This window comes from Centroberyx affinis, unplaced genomic scaffold (genome assembly GCF_046629955.1).
Source record: "Centroberyx affinis isolate AG114_WGS23_722 - 3 ecotype Tasmania unplaced genomic scaffold, CSIRO-AGI_Caff_v1 ptg000392l_1, whole genome shotgun sequence".
NCBI lineage: Eukaryota > Metazoa > Chordata > Actinopteri > Beryciformes > Berycidae > Centroberyx > Centroberyx affinis.
In genome coordinates this window covers 245,435-266,417 of record NW_027279060.1, presented here as the reverse complement: position 1 = coordinate 266,417, position 20,983 = coordinate 245,435, and the positions used below count along the sequence as shown (strand labels likewise).

General features: G+C 42.9%; 1 protein-coding gene across 4 annotated transcripts in view; it reads right to left on the bottom strand.

Annotated features, from left to right (window-relative positions):
• Positions 1-8,330: 8,330 nt before the first annotated feature.
• The window catches only part of hdac9b (histone deacetylase 9b), a 38,867-nt gene continuing 26,214 nt past the window's right edge, over positions 8,331-20,983 (bottom strand). For 3 of the 4 annotated variants that reach the window (XM_071516124.1, XM_071516122.1, XM_071516125.1), the window contains 6 exons: positions 16,534-16,665; positions 15,967-16,082; positions 14,275-14,397; positions 13,195-13,372; positions 12,766-12,983; positions 8,331-10,394 (listed from right to left, as the gene is read on the bottom strand). In XM_071516124.1, coding sequence (XP_071372225.1) covers positions 10,059-10,394; positions 12,766-12,983; positions 13,195-13,372; positions 14,275-14,397; positions 15,967-16,082; positions 16,534-16,665 — 1,103 coding nt within the window. In that variant the 3' untranslated portion in view covers positions 8,331-10,058. The remainder of the gene's footprint in view (positions 10,395-12,765; positions 12,984-13,194; positions 13,373-14,274; positions 14,398-15,966; positions 16,083-16,533; positions 16,666-20,983) is intronic. The other variant, XM_071516123.1, reaches the window with a different exon arrangement.

The following is a 20,983-nucleotide window of genomic DNA, read 5'->3' as shown; positions in this document are numbered from 1 at the left end:
TTTCATTACCTCAAGATTCTCTTTATGAACAATTAACAGCATGAATTTGACATAGCAGCAATAAATCTAACATGACATGGCCCACAGTAGGCGACAGGCATAGTCTCTGTAATGTATTTGAGTGATGACGTTATTTGGAAATTGCACAGATGAACAAACATGGCAGCAGCAACATTAATGGGGCTTGGAGCCTGCTTTTCCCACTGTCTCCAACCTGCTATTCAGTTGCACCAACACGTGCCTCATGTATCCACACACAGATGTTTCCCTCAGAGATTAGCGTGTGATATAGTGTGTAGCATGAAGGACAATCAACTCCCTTGCATGCAGATGCCTTGGGGACCTTTCCAGGGGCCTTCATTTTATTCTCTCAATATATAGTGATAATGAAAGAGCCCTTCAACCCTCCTTGAAAAATATTTCCCCAGAGCGATCCTGCCTCGGGCTGCATTCCCCATACCATGCTGTCTTGTATCTTAAATCTCCTGGAATATCTTAAAATACCAAGTGGACGGCACTCTAAGAAAGGAATTTGTCATTTTATGGTCACATGGATGATTTGTTAAACATATATTTGTTGTATGGCATTAGGTTCATAATGTGGAACTAGAATTCAATCTAACATTTTTAGAAGAACAATTTTATTCTGAAGAGTAATATCATTCTGTGACCATCAGGCCTCATGTTGCTTCATGATGGCGTTTCACTCAGGTCATTATTATTGGTTTACTTTGTTTTCCTGATAGTTATGTCCTTAATTAACACATACCCTTTACCATACCATATAGATCATGAGGCAAATCCTGATGGTCCATGGTCACAAGCCACAAATGGCAAAATTTTAGAAGAACTGAGCTGGAACCAGAAATGGTCTCTTGGCATGGGTTTGGAGAAGAAATCACAAGTCTTACGAGCCCTGAGGGTGCTGTTGCGCCTGGCGGCGCATTCAGGCAACACTTACAAACACGTCCTGTCCAACTAGCTGGAGAGCAGCAGACTTGCTTTACGGGCTCTGGATTGGGTGGTGTGAGGGAGGTAGGCACGTAAAAGTGCCTGGTCACAGGAATCAAAGAGAGGAGACGGCATCCCAGGGATGCCGGAGCCCCAGTGATGGGATTCTCACAGACAGGAGAGGCCAAGTTTGCCAGTCCCATTCCTCCAGTGGAGAGGCCACTTCCCTGGGCCACTGCAGTTCCTCAGTATCACCTATCAGCCAGGTCAATCAGTGGCTGAGATAAAGCAGTTCCTGTAAGGCCGGATGGCCTTTGAACACAGCAGGGGGAAAACTCCCCCAGGTCTCTTATCTCATTAAACTTGAAAAGGTATATTAATCCTTGAAGGGCTAAGATAACAGTATGGATGACACCAGTCAGAGACACTGACACTAATATAAACTCTATCTATGTTGGGTCATCGATGTTTCATCTCAGGGAACAAGAAGAGAACCAGTGGAATTCTTCCTCTGCTCATGAAAGGATGTTTCTGTAAAATGTGGTTAATCAGCTTGTTTTGTAGAAGAAATTACAAGTGGTATTTGCTGTTACAACACAAACTCCATTCATAAATTTATTTTATGTTTAACAAGCAAATACATTTTAAACAAGTAGTTTCAGATATATGAATCTTTTTAAGTGCATTTATCATACTATATTCAATGACAGATTTTCTCCATAGTTGCACTCATGCACACAAGCCGTTAACCAAACAAAGTGAGGCCTCACAGACATGACAAGCCACAGGGAACTGGGCACACAATGAATCCAAGAGAAATGAGTCTACTGCAGTCACCCATCTGACATCAGTCTGTGTTTTTAAGTTAGAGGTGGTCTTTTTCACACTAGCACACAAAACAGTCTCCTTTTTTGCTGCCAGTGCTGTCTCTTTTGCACTGTCCTACACCTCGAGCATGGTAACAGCACATGGAAAGAAAAACACCACGTTGTACTACTAGATGCCAGATTCATACAAATCTTGACATGCACACAAGAAAGCTGGAAAATTTCCTTGCTGTGCTGTGTTTTAGCCTACTGTCATCTTCAACTTAGGTGGGGAGGGTTTGAAATAGTACAAGTTTATCTAACAAATGACAGTAATACAATGTGTGGTGACTTCTTCATTTATCTCCACATATGAAGACAGCATATTTATTTGAATACAGCAAAAGTAATCCCCAGGTTGGGTGAACATAAATGAGCAAGATAATATGTCAGAATCTCTGCAATATTGATAGCGCCATGACTCTGCTATTTGCTTTCTATGTAATTTTTAATGCTCAGGCATCTGACCAATCAAGGCAAACTCACGAAGCAGGAAGGCTTCGTTCTGAGTTGTCAATCAGCTGTGCGCCAAATGCTACTGGCTTGGTGGGTAGTGGAGGTGGGGAAGAGGGGGGCTAAATGTATTTGTCTTCCTGGATCCTTTCAAACTTAACTACTGCAACTGAGTTAGCAGGCAAGCTACACTAGCTAAGTGAAAGTGAGTCTTTCAAATGTGGTCCACTACCTGACATTAACCTTTCCTAAAAAAAAAAAATGTATTTGAAAGCTGAGATCATTTCACACTGAATGATAGATCTTCTCTTCTCTCTTCTATGCAAGGTAATGAGGAAAGAATGGAGGAACACATAATAAATTATTCACAATTATCATTATAGCCACTCTGCTTGACCAGGAGTAGCCACTTTACCGTTCACAGCTCCATGTTGGCAATTATGTGCCCTGCAGAAGTGTCCTTGGGCAACACAATAAATTCCTATCAGTTCCAGTGGCACTGGTCTGTAGTGAAAAGGTAACTTTCCTACAGAGATCAACAAAGTATCACATTATTTTTTATTTCTGTTGATATTATCAGAGAACCACAAATCAGCATAGGTTAGCATGCTTACTAAATGTGACAAAGGGAAAATATAAAGAGAGAATGCTAATGGTGATAAAGATACAAGGTGAGTCAAATAAAAAATAGGTTCTGTAAGGGACCTTGGATAAAATGATCTACCTCCAAATGGCATGTTTTGAAATTCTATTTTAGCAGGTGCACAACAAACAAGGAGATGTCCAGTCAGTGAGTAACCTAGAGTGAACTTGTGGCTAACTGGAGACCCAATCTTCAAAAAGAATGGGCACTGCAAGTTAAGGAGATGAGGTCAAGAATATTGGGTGTTTTACTTTCTGCTTTACATCACAGCAGTTCGTGAAGGATTAATTATAGGGGAAGAATTGTGGAGTGTTCTGCTGAAGCAATGTAGAGAGTTTAAGAGTTTCTGTGAAGTTACTGTGACAAAGTCTGACTTCAAATGATGCAATAACTATGCCTTGATGCTGTTCAGCAGCTGCTACAGGGTGTCCCATCAGAACAAAGGAGGCTTCAATGTACAAAGTTGAGGAACTTAAAAAACCGCCTTCACACATTCACACTACAATCCTCTCAACTGCAAGTATTAATTATATGTGAGGCTTTCTTAGCAGCATGCACAAATATGACACTTAAAACTTAAAGTGTGCTTGGAAAAAAAGCAGAGCGAACAGAGCACAGCAGCACTCTCAATGCAGAGACAGACGATTACATAAGCTTAGGTCCTTTTTTAGGTGATTGCAGATCTTCGTCAAGGAAATGTCCTGGGGGGAGAGGGGGGATAATAGCTGCCTGATAGTAAAATAGCTGCCCTTTTTAACAGCCGACCCAAATATGTCTAACAGATTTGTGTTTGATAGACCAGCTAAGAATCTACCACTTCCTGGGGCAGGGGAAGAGTGGGCAGCTGCACGAGATGAGCTTCAGGCTTGATAAAAATTCACTTTTTGACTTAAACTTCAGCTGTGTGTACTCTCCCATCCACTCCAGGGTTAATGTCTTTAACAGTTCCGACCAGCCAGAGAGTTCTTGGAGCGTCCAGATCCACTATCATTTCTACGGTCCTAACTGCCAAGTCTACCGCCAAGTCTTTGTCTCTCTGCCACCTCTGGAGAGCAGGTAAGTAGTGAGCGTGAAAAACTTACAAAACTGATCAGGTAGAACTTGGCTATGTCTCTACCTCTTCTGACTCAGCAGTTGAGAATCTGGATGAACCACTTGTGGCTGCCCTATTAGAGAAATGTTCGGTCGGGTCTGGATCTGCAATGTCAGAAGACAGTTGCTTAGGGTTCAAGATCCCTTCTATTTCGATCAGAACGGTCCTCAGAATCTCCTCCAAGACAGTTTGAGTGCCAAGTGTTGTTTGCAAGGCTGTTTTGATGGACTTAATCTCTCACTCCCAGGCACCGCCAAAAAAAAAAATGTTGGTATCCAATGCAACGGTGGAATGTTTGGATGGCTTCTCTGACTGCTACACGGATGGCAGCACTGGTGAGAGCTGCTCAGAGTTCCTGTCTGGGCAAACTGCTGTTTTGGGGCTACTCTGGATGTTGCTACTCTGGATGTTGCTGCTAGAAATGCTACTTGGATCTTCATCACTGAAGATGTGGACACTAGTGCAGGTCTGTGTTAACGGCTAGACAATGAGATTTTAGACAGCAGTGGAAGCTTATTCTCCTAAGCAAGCCATACTTGAAGGAGGTCATCAGGTAGTTCTGGTTTGTCCCACTCCCACTTCTTGACCCAGAGCTTCTGACTCAGGCTCTTAGCCCAGATAATGTAAGGGATAATAAAGCCTAAGGGATCAAACTGGCACGTAAGGATGCTGTACTTTACTACCGGTATTAGTCATGCTTGTAACCAAGGGTGTTCTAACCAAGGGAAGATGCTGCAATATCAACCTCTGGGTGCACTCTTGAGGTTCTGCATCATCTTGTGTGAACCAGACTTTGCTGCTCTCTGACCTGAACTCTGGATTCAGGTGGTTGATTACCTCTGGGTGGTTATTGCTGCCTGGACGGTCTCCCCAGTTTATGCCCTACCATATAAACCTGAGGACAGGCTGATCTTCAGGCAAGAGACAGTCCTGATTGAAAATCCTCTTTACATCACTGCTAATCCCAACTGATTGTTCTCAGCAATTAAGGAGGACTCCAAGCAGAGTTGCTCCCAATGGTGGCCCAGGAAGAAGATGTTTATTCAGGTTCTAGTGTGGTATAGGCCCTGCCCTCTGTACTCTGGGCAAGTCCAGGTGGTGACTCAAAAGGATGAGATGGCAATACATTTAATAAAGTCCTTTCCAGTGGTATCCCAATTTCACTCACATCTTGTCTTCCTCTCCCTGAGCCTCCAAGCACATCTGGAGTGTTTCAGATGAAAAGTCAATGGTCCTCTCTATATATTGGAAAGTGCCTTCAGGGGGCTATAATGGGGGCATGCTTCCAGTTGTGCTGTTCTACGCCTTGACTCATAGTCTACCTCATACTCATCAATAAATGATGTGGCTCCTGAATCACATAGTTAGTTCTGGGGCCCATGTGGGGCCACTGTGGGCTGAAAATTGGGCCCCTTGTGGGCTGCCCCTAGGGCCCGTGGGCAGCCCACACCAAAAAGAAAAGGAAAGGCTGTCATTTATGGTCATTGGAGTTACATCCAGAAACTCAAATGTCTCTGAGTCATGTCAAAATGCAGATTGTGCGTAGCCAGTTTTAATAATACCATCATAGAACGTCAATATGGGTTTTTTGTGGGTTGCCCACACCTAGGAAAGCCCACAGAAAACCCATAAGGGGCCCATTAGGTGGAAAATGACTGTGGGCCCCGCATGGGCAAAGCTACGGTGGGCCCGAATGGGCCTTCCGTGGGCTTGCCCAAGTATGGGCAGCCCACAAAAAACCCATGTGGGGCCCATAGGTGGGAAAACACTGTGGGCCCCACATGGCCAAAGTCACGGTGGGCCTGCATGTGCTTTCTGTGGGCTTCCCCAAGTGTGGGCCGCCCACAAAAAACCCATACGGGGTCCATAGGATGGAAAAGACTGTGGGCCCCGCATGGGCAAAGCCAGAGTGGGCCCTTGTGGGTTTAGAGTGGGTTTGCCCCAGCCCAAACTGCCCACAAAAACCCCACAGTGGCCCCGCAGGAACTTGTTTGCTGGGTATGTGCCATCTACCAACTGCTACAGAGTGTACTATCAGAACACAGGAAGCTTCAATGCACAGTTTAGTAAGTTGTTAACGGTGTTAACACATTCACACTACATTCCACTCAGCTTCTTTCACATTCAAGATTTTGATTTCTTAGCTACATACAAATATGACATGTAAAACTGGAGCGAGCTTGAAAACAATCTGTATGAATATAGACAACAGCGCATTCTCTCAATGCAGGCATATAAGATTAGGTCCTTTTTTAGTTGCCCGCAGCTCTGCCTCAATGAAATGTCCTGAGGAGAGCATCTAATAGCTGCCTGAAAAAATAGCTGGCCTTTTTTAACACTAACTAAGGAACATAGTCATAAAGAAAAGAGGATTTGGTTATTTGTCTGGATAAAGCAAGGTTTTTCACCATTATTGTGACGGTTATCAACTGTGCAATGGAAGAAGACAGAACATCATAGAGGATAGATACTGCCAGAGGACAAACTCAGAGGAAATAAACAAGGAAAAGAAATGTAAAAATTTGCTAATTACCTCTTGGTATTTACCCCCCTTGATTTAGAATGCAACATATGCACAGTAATGCAGAGCTAAATCATGTATTTACTTTACCAGAATTATTTAATTGCTAGCTAACATCCTGATCTGGCTTCTTTCAACTAGACTACCAGCTCGTTAAGCAATGATGTTGTTGCCATTGTACATTAATTACAGTAAGACCAAAAAGTCCCAATTAAAAAGGAAAAGGCCAAATGATGATTCTAATTCACTTAGAATCATATTAGACAGACTTATATTTTAACATTCTCAACCAGGAAATTAAAAGAGAGATTAATTTATGTTACAAAAGCTATATGATGCATGATGAATAGAAATCTGACACATGAAATTAATCCACATTGAGCATGGTTTAGGCCAATAGATAAATGTATAAGCCTACGGAATTGAGCTGTTGCCAGCAAAAAACTGCTGTAGCTTGCATTTTTCCCATACTGTGCTGTTCTCACTCTAGTTCTTCAACATAAATACATAATTTCATGATTTTACAGGCTGTTTGATTATAAAAAGTTGTATGATGATTGAATCATGTTTGCTTTGCTCCAGGTCTTGCTTGTTGGCAAAAATCTTTACCTTTGGCTACTTTGAGAGAAATTGACTGGATGCATGCCATCATCATTATCATCTATCACACATATGTGCATGCATGTGCACATTGCATTCAAATTCATAACTTTTACAGCACTTCAGGCTAGACTTGCCTCATGAAGACTCAAGATCATTTAGAGGAAATAGGTAGGCCTATGTCTTCCTTACTTGGACACCTTTAAAAATGCTTGTTTGCTTTTACAACTGGCTCTGTGGGCAGTTGGGGAGGGGTGGTGCAGATGGATTTGGGCTTCGTTATTTTTCTGTATTTGTAACAGCTCATTTAAAATCACAAGGGCCTGAGGCCCAAGACAGATGGAATCTACTTAAAAAAGAGTCGGTGTCTAATTTGACTCAAATACTTACTAATATGAAGTAACTCTACACCTTTGTGAAAATATTTTAGGAGCTTTGATGAAAGTTTCATGAAAGAATGGGCCTGCTAAAATAGAACTTGTCATGCTATGTAATGCACCATCTATCTATTTAAGGTTTCTCTCTTACTTGAAGAACCATCATATCCACATAGCATAGAGTTGGCCTAATGACTTCTTTCTATAGTCTTGGGCAGCATTGCCATTTGAAAGTGTTTTCAGAGCAATGTGTTGCAGAAAGCAACTGTAGATTGTGAGTGAGGTTTTTCAGTCTCATCATTGCGTGTATAGCATATCACGCCAGTCCCACAAACTAAGCTTGCTGTGAAATTGCTTAAGCTTGGTTTGAAAGTATCAGCGCAAGTCATATATCACTCGCTCAGAGCTCACCTTATCTTGACTGCTCTAATACTGCCACAAGGAGCCTTGCATGCTCACATCAAAGAAATGTTTTGAAAGCCTCTTAAGCTCCCTTTAAAGGGTTACACAGATCCCTTGAAAATGAAGAGCTGGGTTATGGGACCTAGTGTGGGAAAAGCAGGCTTGGCTAATGATTTAGGCAGTCCATTTGAGATGTTCATGCAAAGTCAGAATTATGAAGAATGCAAGTATTGAATTTTAAAACAAATTTTTGGAAAAATTTCAAATGTTTTTTTGAAAAGACTTAATAAAGTATAGTGTGTGGCAGAAAAACAAACCAGTCTTTTATTTTGCAAATTTTCCTGTCATATGCAGGCCACTCAATAGTCCAAAAACTATATGTAAATGTAAATGATGTGCAAAAACTCAAGAGCATAATAGGGGAATGAACTTTATTTTAAAAAAGAAAGGTTTATCACACAAGGCAAAAAAGAGAAGAAACACAAACTGCTATGAACAGACCACAGGACCCCCCCGCTGGCAGCAAAGGGGTTCTCGTTACAACCAAATCAAAGGAGCAAGAGAACAAGACTCACATTGTTCTGATTGTGGTGTTTACTTACACTAAAACATTAAAACTGGACAATCTGAATGTACAGTATAAGACAGACAGTTTTGCCTTTCACAGGAATCCAAACACAGAACCCCATACTAGCATTTTTACATTTAGTAGACAGTACAAATGAAACAGGAAGGTTTACAGCTATGCAATACATTTGATTGATCACTTTAAGACAGACTATACATGTTGCAATGGGCACTTTCAGGGGAAAACAGTCTTGAAAAGAGAAGCAAGGTCCCGTCCAGGGTTTTTTATTGAAGTAACATCAAACCTGCATGTTGAGGTAAGCATGTCACTGGGGAATACGAAGGAAGCGATTCCCTTTAAAAAGGACTCCCTTAACCATATCCCCACTCACTTTGTAATTCGCCTTGACAGTAAATCAATTCTCAAGCCTGGCCCCTTGGACTCCTCCAACCCTAGGTCCTCCTCTCTCAACATTCCTGCACACATGAATCACTCCAACTCCTGGCTTCTAGAAGGCATTTCCTGCCCGGCCCTCTCTCTCTCTCTCTCTCTCTCTCTCTCTCCTCTCTCTCTCTCTCTCTCTCTCTCTCTCTCCCTCTCTCTCTCTCTCTCCCCTCTCTCTCTCCCTCTGTCTGACTCCTCTGCTGAAAGCTGGGCAGGAACCCGGCTGAGCTTTGATTTGGACCCAGAGGGAGAGAGGGAGGAGAGCTCAGCTTAACACAGAGTCCTGGCTCTGGGACCGCTCCTAGAGACATAGAGACTTGGGATGTGCTGGAGATGCCTGCACACCCAAGCATGGATTTAGTGCTTTATCCTCCAAACTGCAATATGAGCAGTGGACCATATTCCAATGGCAATATCACTCCCAGTGCAAAATTTGTCATAGGGGAGCGTCCTCTGCTAGGATTTAAGTATACATTCTCTCTCAGACAGATGTGTGCATGCTCATTATTTTCAGTTCTGAGACCACTTAAACACAGAACATCATCACAGATTTTGGAGAACAACAGAGAATGTAGTGTTTCAAATTCTTTAACACACTGTAAGGACTTTATGATCATTTTCGATGTTGAAGTGGATGGAACGGCATTCAAATATTTTATGGCAAAAATGTACACAACGGGAACATAAGTTGGCTTTTCAAAGCTGTACACCTGTTGAACGTTTCTGCTAGAAATCATCTTTGATGCTAAATCCACAGTATATGTACAGAAAACCTTTTGTCGGTTGAGCAGACTTGAGACAACCAAAGCAGCTCTTAAAAAGAATGAACGGTCTAAATTCTCTTCATATTATATACACAACGATGAAACATACTTTACAGAGATCACTACACAAAGTTCACAGACAGAAGAGTCCTAGGGTGTGGGGCGAGGCTGCAGCTGAGTGAAAAAGGGTCACATGTCGTGGCAGGGAGAGTTGGCCTACTCTGTGCAATGGCTGCTGTGTTCATGAGTGTGTGTGTGTGTGTGTGTGTGCATGTGTTTGTGTGCCTGTGTAAACTGCATGGATGTGGGTGCGCATGTTTGAAGATACTTGTTTATCTGCGAATGTTGGAGTGTGTGATCTCATCCCCTTCCCTTCTCAGATCATGGCTCTTATCACCAGTCTCCCTTTGACCTGGTGAAGATAGGCGCTCTGCTCTGCCTCCAGGCTCTGATTGGTCAGGGCCTCGTCCTCGCTATCCAGCGGCTCCTCCTTGACCTTGATGACCCCGCAGTGAGCCTCGCGCAGCTCCCCGTAAGAGCCGCTGCTGCCGCTGCTGCTGCTGCTGCTGAGGGTGTGTTTCCGGATGACTCCTCCAGGGGGCAGCCTGTCCTCCTGCATGCTCTGCTCCCTGTGCTGCTCCTCCTGCTCCTCCTCAGATTCTTGCAGGTGTGCACTTGGCTGACGTAACTGCTCAATGGACTTGGACAACAGCTGCAAAACACATTAGCTCCGTGTTAATGATGGTATGCTGCAGCCGATGATCTTTAACAATTAAATTTAGGTTTTATCAGTGCCAATCTAAGATATCCAGGCGAGGCTCATGCCAAGTAGGCTACGAGGTACAAGCATCCAAATACATCCAATTGCTTCATTAAACATTGTAGTCGGTTTATTTTCTTTTTTTAAAGACACTGGCACAGCTCTCACCTGCCTATATATAGTTCCAGCCATCTAATGATGCTTAGCTGTATTTAAACTATCAGGAAATGGAACAATTAAAAAAAAAAATCCACTCCTGCCACTCTCTAACTGAGAAGCTTGATGTAACAACTAAATTCAGCTAACCAAATAGTAAGGATCTTAACGGTAAGCTATTTACACAATCCTAAAAATAAGTACTCTCCATACTCTCTCCGAATTTTTAATACTCTCCGAGTATTAAAAATTACAATAACTATAAAATGGGAGGAAAACAGATACAATGAATGAATGAAAACAAATTTTGAACAAATAACGTCTGAGGACTTACATGTAATTTATACTTCATTTGTGCCTGTTTATTTTCTGTTAATACTGGAGCTGGGGTGGGGGGATGTAGGGAAGTGTTGGGGTGGGCTTGGTAGGGCGGATATCAAGAGAGCGTATTATACTCTACTACTCAGACAAAGTGTTCTCCCCATTACCAATTTATGAACACATCGAACTACACTAGCAGTAGACGGAGCATATATTCAAAACTCAAAACGAGGGCCCCACACACACACACAGATTTGTACTGACATCTTTGTGTCTTGCTAGGTGTAAAACTTCAAACAACTATTTGTCTATGCTGATTAACAGTTGCACCTGGAAATTAGTGTCAATGACAGACACTAGGCTTTTTTGCACGCTCAGAAACAAATCAAGAAACTATAAAATCTGGATCTTTGTGGAGGGAGTGGTGAAAACTTTACACATTACTATTTTAGATATTTGTCACGAAACTGGGACACGCGGCTGCAGACTGAGACTATCCCAGAGAAACTGGGATGTCTGGTCACCTTAGTCAGAAGGATGTTGCAGTGTTTTGGAGCTTTGCTAAATCAGAACTACCGGTGTCATGATAGGATCGGTCTGCCACAAGGGGGCTCTGGGGACAAGATTGAAAAAAGCCTAACCCTGGCAGCTGGTAAGCACTGACACTATTGCCTAGAGAATGTAGGCCTTATATAAATATCCCTTCAGCTAAGAATTAGCCTCTTTAGCTTGGCATTAGTAAAGGCTGTTTATACCTCTTCCTAAAACCCCTAAGCTCTTGTAAATTTCCATTAGTGCCCCCTACTGTTGCAGGTACTGAAGGACATTCAAAAACAACCGTTGTAGCCAAGCCTCTGCTAGGAAATTAATTAGGGCAATGTTTCGGAGATCCTTCTCAATAAACACTGACGGCTCATCCCTGATTAGTGGCCATTTATAACCTCCACTTAGAGAGGCTTTACATGCGATCTCATTGGCCTGAGTGATCACAGCAGGGCTCGTTCTGTGTTTCCAGACAAGTTGTCCTTATTATTTCACAGCTCTTTTAATATCGACTACACAAAGTACTTTTACAAAAAAACGTATAGCCAAAGCTGTCTGTTAGTTTTAGTCATTATTTTTACGGAAGGAACTTGAATAGAAACTATGTGTTATTTCAAATATCACACCAGTAAGTAGAACTCAGTAATTGCTGTGGGGCTTTGTGCTTTTTATTAGTTCTAGGTAAGAGTTGCACTTGCAGCAAGCTCTATGGTTCCCATGGCTCTTTCGAGGTCTAGCATTGGGACAGATCAGTACGTGAGCTCACACAATGCTGCCTTTCACAGTGTCTGCCACCTCACACACTTCCCTCACCAGAATAATTACACTCTGTGTATGGCGAGGTCACCACGGCCAGCTCACAGAAACACAAATATTGCCACAGAGGAACAAAATGTATTCTGGGCACTTTTTCCTTCATTTGAACTTGGCTGAATTGAATTTCACAGAGTTAGCATGTGAACAGCACTGATGCCTTAAGCTATGATAACAGAATTAGTGCAGGGGAAGCATTTCTTCCCCATTTGAAGTCAGGCAGAAGTTCTTTACTTAGCAGAAATAACACCAGGATTCCAGGGAAGAACAGACTCAGGCCCGGCTCTGCAAACTTGAGCTACCACAGATGCTTTTACAAAAGGCTAAAAATAGATCTGCATTTGTGTGTTTAAAACGATTAAATCAGGCTCCCTGCGGTAAAATATGACCTCACGAGACCAAAAGAGGAATAGAGAATGCTGCAAAATGCAATCTGAAAGTCAAAAGTCCTCCCTTGTGATTTGAATATAGATGGACAGCAGCACAATACCTTATTTATGTGGACCTGCTGCTGGTACTGTTTCTGTTTCTCCAGGAAGTGCTGGTGTTGCTGCTGGATGACCAGTTGGGCCAGTGTGTTCTGAGGGAGCGGCGCCGACTGGGTCCTGTTCAGGGGCCGGTGCTTTGGTAGTTTAGGCCGACTGTTGGTGGAGGGGCGATCTTTCATGGCCAGAGGGGACTGAGGGTGGGATGACATGGAGCCTTGGCCTTGGTCACCGAAAAAAAAGGTAGATTTTTTTTTAAATCTCAAAATTGAATCAGCTTTCTTCAAAAGTCATATCGTAAATTATTTCAATTTACAGCATAAATAAATAAATAAATAACGTAATGTAATGTAAAAAATAGCTACATTGTTATAGGTCTTTTGTATTCTTTTCATACAGTATCTCATATCTGGGCTCCAATGAGGAAGACTCACCGGAGGAGAGCATCTTCTGCTGCCTCATCTGCTCCTTCTGGAGGAGGTGCTGCAGGAGCGCCTGGTGACTGGGGCTCACCTTTGTCTCCAAGCCCGTCTGCAGCGGCACAGGGCCCAGGAGCTGCCCGGGCAGCCCGTGCCTGATTTCTGCTGATCTTTCCTTCAACCCCATGGCAGCCTGAGAGGAGAGACGGATATTCTTTAATTCACACTATACATGCTGTGCCTTCCAATGGGTAGCCATGTATAATCATTTTGAAAGACCCCATGAAATGGCATCTTTACTTCCTTGATTTGATGTATTTCCAGTTGAAACAGGATAATGGAGCGGGACATAATGCAGTGAGGGATCATTCAAAGTCTAAACCAATGTAATATTAGTCAGGGAGAGAAAGGCAATTTTATTTGATGGGAGCGGCAGAGGGGAAAGATTGTCCAAAAATCTGTGATGATTTTATTGGTTGTAATTTTTATTTATGCCCACTGGTGCAGCATGAGGTCACTATTAAAGATACTCTGTTCTCCAGGAAGTAAAAGTAATGGGAGTTCATTTCATGGGGACTTTAAGAACTCTAATCATTCATTTTAACCAACCAAATGAAACAATGTCAACCGTTCTCTGTGAATGAATCACATTCTCTTTGCATTTACAAATCAGCTATTGTGCAATGCTGAAATCTGAGACCATCAATGGTTAGAAGTTGGAGCAGCTGATGAACAGGCCTCTTTGGAATGTGCCAGCGAGCTAAAAGATGATATATCATGTGCTGTGTTATCTGGAGTTGCACTTGAGTGGACTTGGTCTTTTAAAAAGCTGTGATGAATGAGGTAATAGAGGAAGATAAGAGCAGGCCTGACACTAGACACTTCAGAACAACATTTATCTAAGGGCGATAAAATCATCTGGGGTCAGAGGTCAGTGACCTGCGGCTGCATGCAGAGCCCAGACAGCCACTGATGGCCGGGCTTTCAACTCACAGCCTTGAGAAGCACTGAACTGGCTTTTTAAGCAAGATTTGATTTTGTAAAAAAAAAAAAACACACAGGTTATCTATCGATCGCAGCAACACTTGTACTCACACTAATGGGTGAGGATGCAGCTGAAAGACCCAGGGTGATGTTGGGTAAGGAGGGAGAGGTGTACAAGCTCAGCATCGACACAGAGCCCTCAGGTTGGAATAATCTTGGCTGTGAAGGCCACCGCTGCATCAAAGACACATGAGAGAGAGGAAGAGGGAGAGGAGAGCGATTTAGGAGGAGGCGACAGATTTAGAAATCCCACTATGGACAATTTCAAAAAGCAAAAACAAGAGCAGTGGCATAAATGTTAATGCGCTGTGACGAACAACAGCCCTCCTTGCTGAAAGGGAAAAGGTATGAGTTTTTGTGATGGATGATATAAAGGATTGGCACAGGTTACCTGGAGCCTCAAAGAATGGCACCAGGGAGGATGATATGCTCTGCGATTATAAAACACTGTAACCCCTAAATCTACCATACCATCAAAGTCCTGAGTTCTTCAGTCCCCATCGGCCTGTTGCCTGTTCCCGCTCCCCAGTCCCCACCCTCAGGCTACTCTCTCAGAGAACATCAGCACTGGGGCATACTTCCTGTACCCAGCAGAGCAGTGGACCAGCATGTGGTTTTGGAACAGCCATGTTTATCCTTCCAACCCCTACCAGTACTCAGTGACCTGTATGTGGATATCCGGCCCATATTTGACCCGAGGGACCCGTTCCCTCTGAAAAAGGATACCTAATGTAACGGTGCACAAACATGCCTTGCTTTTGCAGCAGGCATGAGGTCTATGGGCAGCCCAACGGTCCACCAATGACTTTCATGAGAGTCTCAGCTTGGGCCGATACAATAGCAATCCTGTATGTTTATGTTGTTAGCATGTGGGTGTCTTTGGCTACCAGTGCCTGGGATATCAATTAAACTCCACAGTTAGCCTGCCTCCCTAAGCCCCGGCCTTCAGCCTGATGTCAGGGCGTCTCTCCCTTCTCCATGTCACTGGAGGTCCCTGGGAGAGTAAACAGCGATGGTTAAGGAAAACACAGCTGTTCTGTTAAGATTGTTCGGAGATGTGTCATATCTGCCACCCGCCATAATGGCCTGCTTTGTGAGCCGGGTCCAGGGGGAGCTCTGGTCAGTAACTCAGCCATGAATCTATTGGGAAACGCCTCAGAACAACTCAGTGCAGGCCTGCAGCCAGGCCAGTGACAGGAATACAATGACAAGCCAACAGAAACTTTACAGCCAAGCTAAAGAATTTTTTTTGCAGGATAGAAAACTGATTGTACAGAACATTTGTAATAAATGTGTTGGGTAGAAAAAAGGGCACGCCGTTCATTTTTGCTGTTTTTTTTCTTTCACAGTTCACTTTAGGGCTTTGTTTAGCATTTTAACACCAGTAGCGTGCATTTATTTTCCTGTGTATTGTATAATTTTTACACAAGCAAACTTGGAGGAATCAGTGAAAAGGGTGGATGGTACAGACAAATGGGTCAAGCTGTGCCTCTTTAATGTCAGTGTGGGGAGCCATTTCCACTGGAGTGTAACAGACAGAGGGTTATGAACAAAGAGGGGACAACTGGCTGTTTTTATAGCTGCACGCAGACAGGCAGGCAGGCAGGCTGGCTGTTGGAGCCCTCACATAACAAGTTACAATTTTGCTATTCACATGATTTGTATGCGCAACAACATCAGCAGTAAGCCTTTTGTTTCATTCTTTGGCAAATAAATAGCAGTGCTTATGATTTGGAAACATACCTCAGTTTTTGTGGTAGTGGGCAGAGAGGAGGGTCCGTTTTCAGCCCCCAGGGCGCTGGAGGCTCCTATGGGAGAGCTGGGGCCAGAGCCAGGGGCGCTGTTAGTGGGCGTAGAGTCTGTGGAACAACAAGGAGTTAGATATGCATGCTCACACACTACACACATACAATACACACACACACACACACACACTGGCTTGGCAAAACAGCTGCAGCCTCCAAAAGTTTAATGTGTGTAGTCATGGCTGCCTGATTAAAATGGTTTTTCTTACGTGAAAGTGCCATGGTCATTATGTGCTACTGCATTGCAGATTGGCTGCTCGGTATGCATTTATGAAATACTATAATAAAGAAGATCTTTGGTTTTTTTTTTTTCCGAGAACATTTGAAACGCCAGATGTTATGATACAAGAGCATCTGTGTTACGTGCTGCAGTAGGAAAATGCTTTGGAAATAAAAAAAGATATCTGAGAATAAACATACGAGTGTGTTGTTACATAATGTAGCCTGTGACACAGCCAGCCAATCATAAAAGAGGATTCAATCTATACCCAGCCATCTTACGTACCCATGAGTTCCAGGGCCCGCTTCTTGTAAGGAGTCATGATGTTGCCATCTCTCCTCTTGAGCATTGGGCTGCTCCTCCTCTCCGCCACCTTCTGCTTCAGTCTGGAGCGCACCTTCAGGTTGGGCTCGGAGGCTAGGGAATGAGGAACAGCAACGTTTCTGTAAGTCTCCATTCACAGTATTTGGATGATAAAGACGTCCCAAATCACATGTAGATAAATTAAACAATCATGTGACTGTAATGTGACGGTTCACGCAGAGGGTCTAAAACTATCCTTTTATAGGCTACAGCTTGACTGCAATGTTTTAGAACATTATTAAAGAAAATATTAACATTGTAAAATAAGGGGAAAAACCAAAAGAAAAAGGAAGAAAAAGACTATAAATCAGTTGGAAAATAAGCAATATTGTCATGCTTAAACATTGTAACAATTTCAGTTTCAGTGAAATTCAGTGCAGGTTACAGAGAAATTAAATGAGTCAGGATTGGGCCCATTTCCACCTCATCTGGACTAAATTAGGTTGAGCAACACACAGGCTCTAAGTGAAAGAGTCCGCTACCTGCCGCCCTGGTGACCACAGTCTGATACAGTAGCAGCAGTTAAACTAACACAAAAACATGGCAGATGTTTCAAGCTCTCCCCACACCCCCTCCTCCTAATGCAAAACAGAGATACCCAAATACACAATCCTAACACACTCCTAAGTCACTCACTCACACACAGCCTGGCCTGAGCTGATCCAGGCTTACAAAATCAAGTCCTAGTGGACAGTCACTGTTTGAATGAAATATTAAGGTCATATTTTTCACAATGGACACATTACATTCTTTTAAATTGGTCTTAATGAAGGCTTTAAGCACATTTAGCATTTTCACTGATTCATTCACTGATGAGTCATCCCTGGAGTATTTTAGAATGACACCAGAACAAAGGCCAAATTTGATCAAATTGAATTTGACAGCGCATGAACCTTCCTTAACAAATTAGGTAATATATCCATTGACCAATAAAGTCTTGCATAACCCATGTGGATTTACCCATGCCATTGTTTCTGAATGGACCAACAAAATAGTATATTTGCCAACATCAGGAAAAAAGACAATGCCAGACCACTAAACTGCCTTCAAAATTAAAAACAAATTGGTGTGTGGCAGAGACGTGACTATAGAGAGAATAGAACCACAGGAGGTTGGATCCAAGCAAGGGTTTAATTTTAAATGATGTAAAAGGTCAAATGACGTGATCATCAGAATACAGTTATGTGAATGCAAGTAAGTGTTGTTGCGTCTGACTCTTGAGACGCGCTCCCATGTCAGCCTGGGGACAGTGACTCACTGGGTCAGCACTTCTCAGTCTCATATGGACTTCCCATCAACCCGTCGGACATGGAATCCCACTGCGAGCCTCACACACCCGAATAAACAAGCAGAATAGATTAGCTGGTCTCCCGATGGAAAGCCAGCGCACAGAGCGCCATTGAAGTTATGTAAACTTTCTGTTATACAATAGCCAACCTGTTTCAATTATTTAGTTCAGATCAATAATTAAAAAGACCTTTTTGCAATGAGTACAACGTACAGCTGTTCGTGGGGAAGTGGGGCTATGACGCTGGCGAACTGCAGGGAAGAGCAGAGGGAGTAGCGATGGGGGCACAGCTAGGAGAGCGGGCCAGATGCTGCTATTTCTGGCTTTTGTCAAAAGCGGCAAAACCCTCTCCCCATTAAATAACGTGGCACAGACCTCTAATCCTGTGGGTGTGAGGTAGAGTGAAAGAGAGCGAGGGAGGAAGAAAGGAGGCAGGAGAGATAAATGGAGAGAAAACGCTGTTGGGAGTCGTATGAATCTGCTTCACGCCCCGCTGCCCTGATTGCTTTCTATTTTTACACACTGCTGCCACCAAGCTACGCATCCCAATCGGTCGCCACGGGAACACTAGACAGCAGCGAGGGGACAAACACTTTCTCACTGGTCTCCATGGAAAAAAATACCCTACTCCACAATGCAACAGGAGGCAATGATGGCAGCGGCACTGTCTAACTAAGCCTATACATTGAACACCTGGGTCAGTGTAGCCATTGCTGACAGGCTGCCCAGGCATGTCAGCCAGCTAAAACATATATGCCAGCAATATTCCAGGGTCATAAATCAATCACCTTATTACATTTGAAAGTGGTGCTGCAGGGCTCGTGGTTTTGCAAGCTGAATGTGTTATGCTATCTCCACTTAATCAGAATTTTAACCCTGCTGTCAGTGTGAGTGCCCGCCTCCATTAGAGGACTGGACCTGGGCAGATGGTTATGTGGGAAATTTTTCTAGCATGGCTGCTGTTGGAACTGAGTGTTCTGTACATGGGAAACGCTTGCTGTGCATTGTGCCTGACATTGCTGTGTAAAGGGAAGCTGAACTGGAAGAATTGACACTAATTTGTTCCTGTCTTTTGTTGTGTTTAGCTTTATAACACGTCCAACAAACTGCTTAACCAAAGCTACAGTACAATCCCTCACAGTTCAAGACCAGCAAATTAAATTAATCTAAATCCTAAATTAATCTTTCTGATATTTAAAGATAGAAGAAGAAGAAGACAATATTCTCATCGTAGGGAAGGTGCCACAAGAAGTTTACTCTACTCTGGGCTACAATTTTACCGTTGTTAGAGAATACTTGAAAACCTTTCCTGCACCTGCTGAATGCACACGTCTGGTAAGTGGGTCAAGACCAGAGAGGGTGTTGCACCTCTTACTGCTAAGCTGCAACTATTCTTGCCACAGACTGTCACGTGCCCTTAGTCCAGTCTATTCTAGTCCCTGGACATGGCACAAAGAGAATATATAGCAAGTAAACAAGTTAATCACGTGAAAGTCTTTAAACTACTTTTTGGGTGAGTGTTACAAGTCAAGGGCATCGGAGCTGTCTTGTGATTCAAGATGATCCATTAATAGGACAGCAAATAAAGATCCAAGTACAGCTTTAATGGGGGTGTTTTCAGTGCTTGCTGGTTTACAGGTGAAATGGTCATCTCTAGAGATGTGTTAGTTGTGAGGTAAAACTGTATAGCCATGGACTGAAGCTGATTTCGAATTAGAGTTCAAGTCCCTCCATGTCAGAGGCTTTTCAAAGGACACATAACCAAAAGTAAAATAAAAGTTTGCTTTGAGTTGAGTAAGCACCTTCAGGCAAAAACACAAGAGTGCGCTAGTTGGTTCCTGTTTCCAGGAAAAATGCAAATGCATCAACAATACTTCAATAAAAAAAAAATTCCATGGGATATTCACTGAAACATAAATGAATCATTTTAAAAAATAAGATTTAAAAAAGACTTACTAATCATGGTCATGAGAAGATCTCAACAAACAGAAAAAGTGTAAACCAAGTTAACAGTCTTTATGCACATCATAAAAGAGGAAGCTCAAATTTAACCTCAACCAGAAAAAGACGGTCTTAGACCCTTCGGCCAAATGAAGCGGCGGGGAGTCTAACGTGGAACATTCGAGTCATCTCCACTTTGTTTTCTGAGAGCTATCTTTGCTTAAACAAACAATCCTGTCTGGATTCATCCTGTCTGTGCCAGTCCTCTTACTCAGCAGCACCTGCCAATCAGCTATCAGTGACAGCCAGTGGCTTGGGGAACAACGCTACCTTTGTGTGTCCCCCTCGCGTGCCAAGCTCTCTGAGGACTTTAATGAAGACAGACAGGAAGTGGGGGAGAAAGGCCCGCACAGGAAATGACCACATATAGATTCTGGAATCCAAAGGCCAAAAAAATACTTTTCTCTGGTTTTATCAGTGCTTGTGAATCATGCTCAGAAATAGGGACATGATTTGATCATGAAAGAAAGAATGAAAATGTTAAGTTTGAGGAGACTGAAATTCTATACCTCTTGTAATTTGTTTAAACTGGCCTTTTGCATCCACTGTCAAAGGTAAACAATGCTACCATAAATTTAGAGCACATTCCAGGAGCTCTGTTATTTTTAAATAGCTGTCTTCAACTGGTTATTACACTTGTGGGGCCACTCCTTACCTCCTGGGTCTAAAGGCATGTTTCCAGGGATGAAAATACATATTGAGAGGAGGTATTTCCCCGTTCTGAAAGTGGCCAACATGTTTCAAACAGAGTTACAATGAACAAAATCTCCTTTCATGTACCTTTCTAGTATTTATTCCTGCCATGTAGACCCCATAATGACTAACAATTACATTTATATTACAAGATATAATTCCCTTTGCCTGATCTTTAAATTGTGTATATACGCAACACGACAGGTCTGTAGTTAAATAACTCAACAAGTATAATTGTTTGCCAATATAATTAAAAGAGACACAGAGGGGAAAAGAACATAATGTAATTTGGTGACCTCACTGCAGAATTATGAAGTTCTTAGCTTGGCGAGCACTTGTGCTTGAGCAAACCAAGAGGGAGGTATAATTCTTATTTATACAACCATCCCC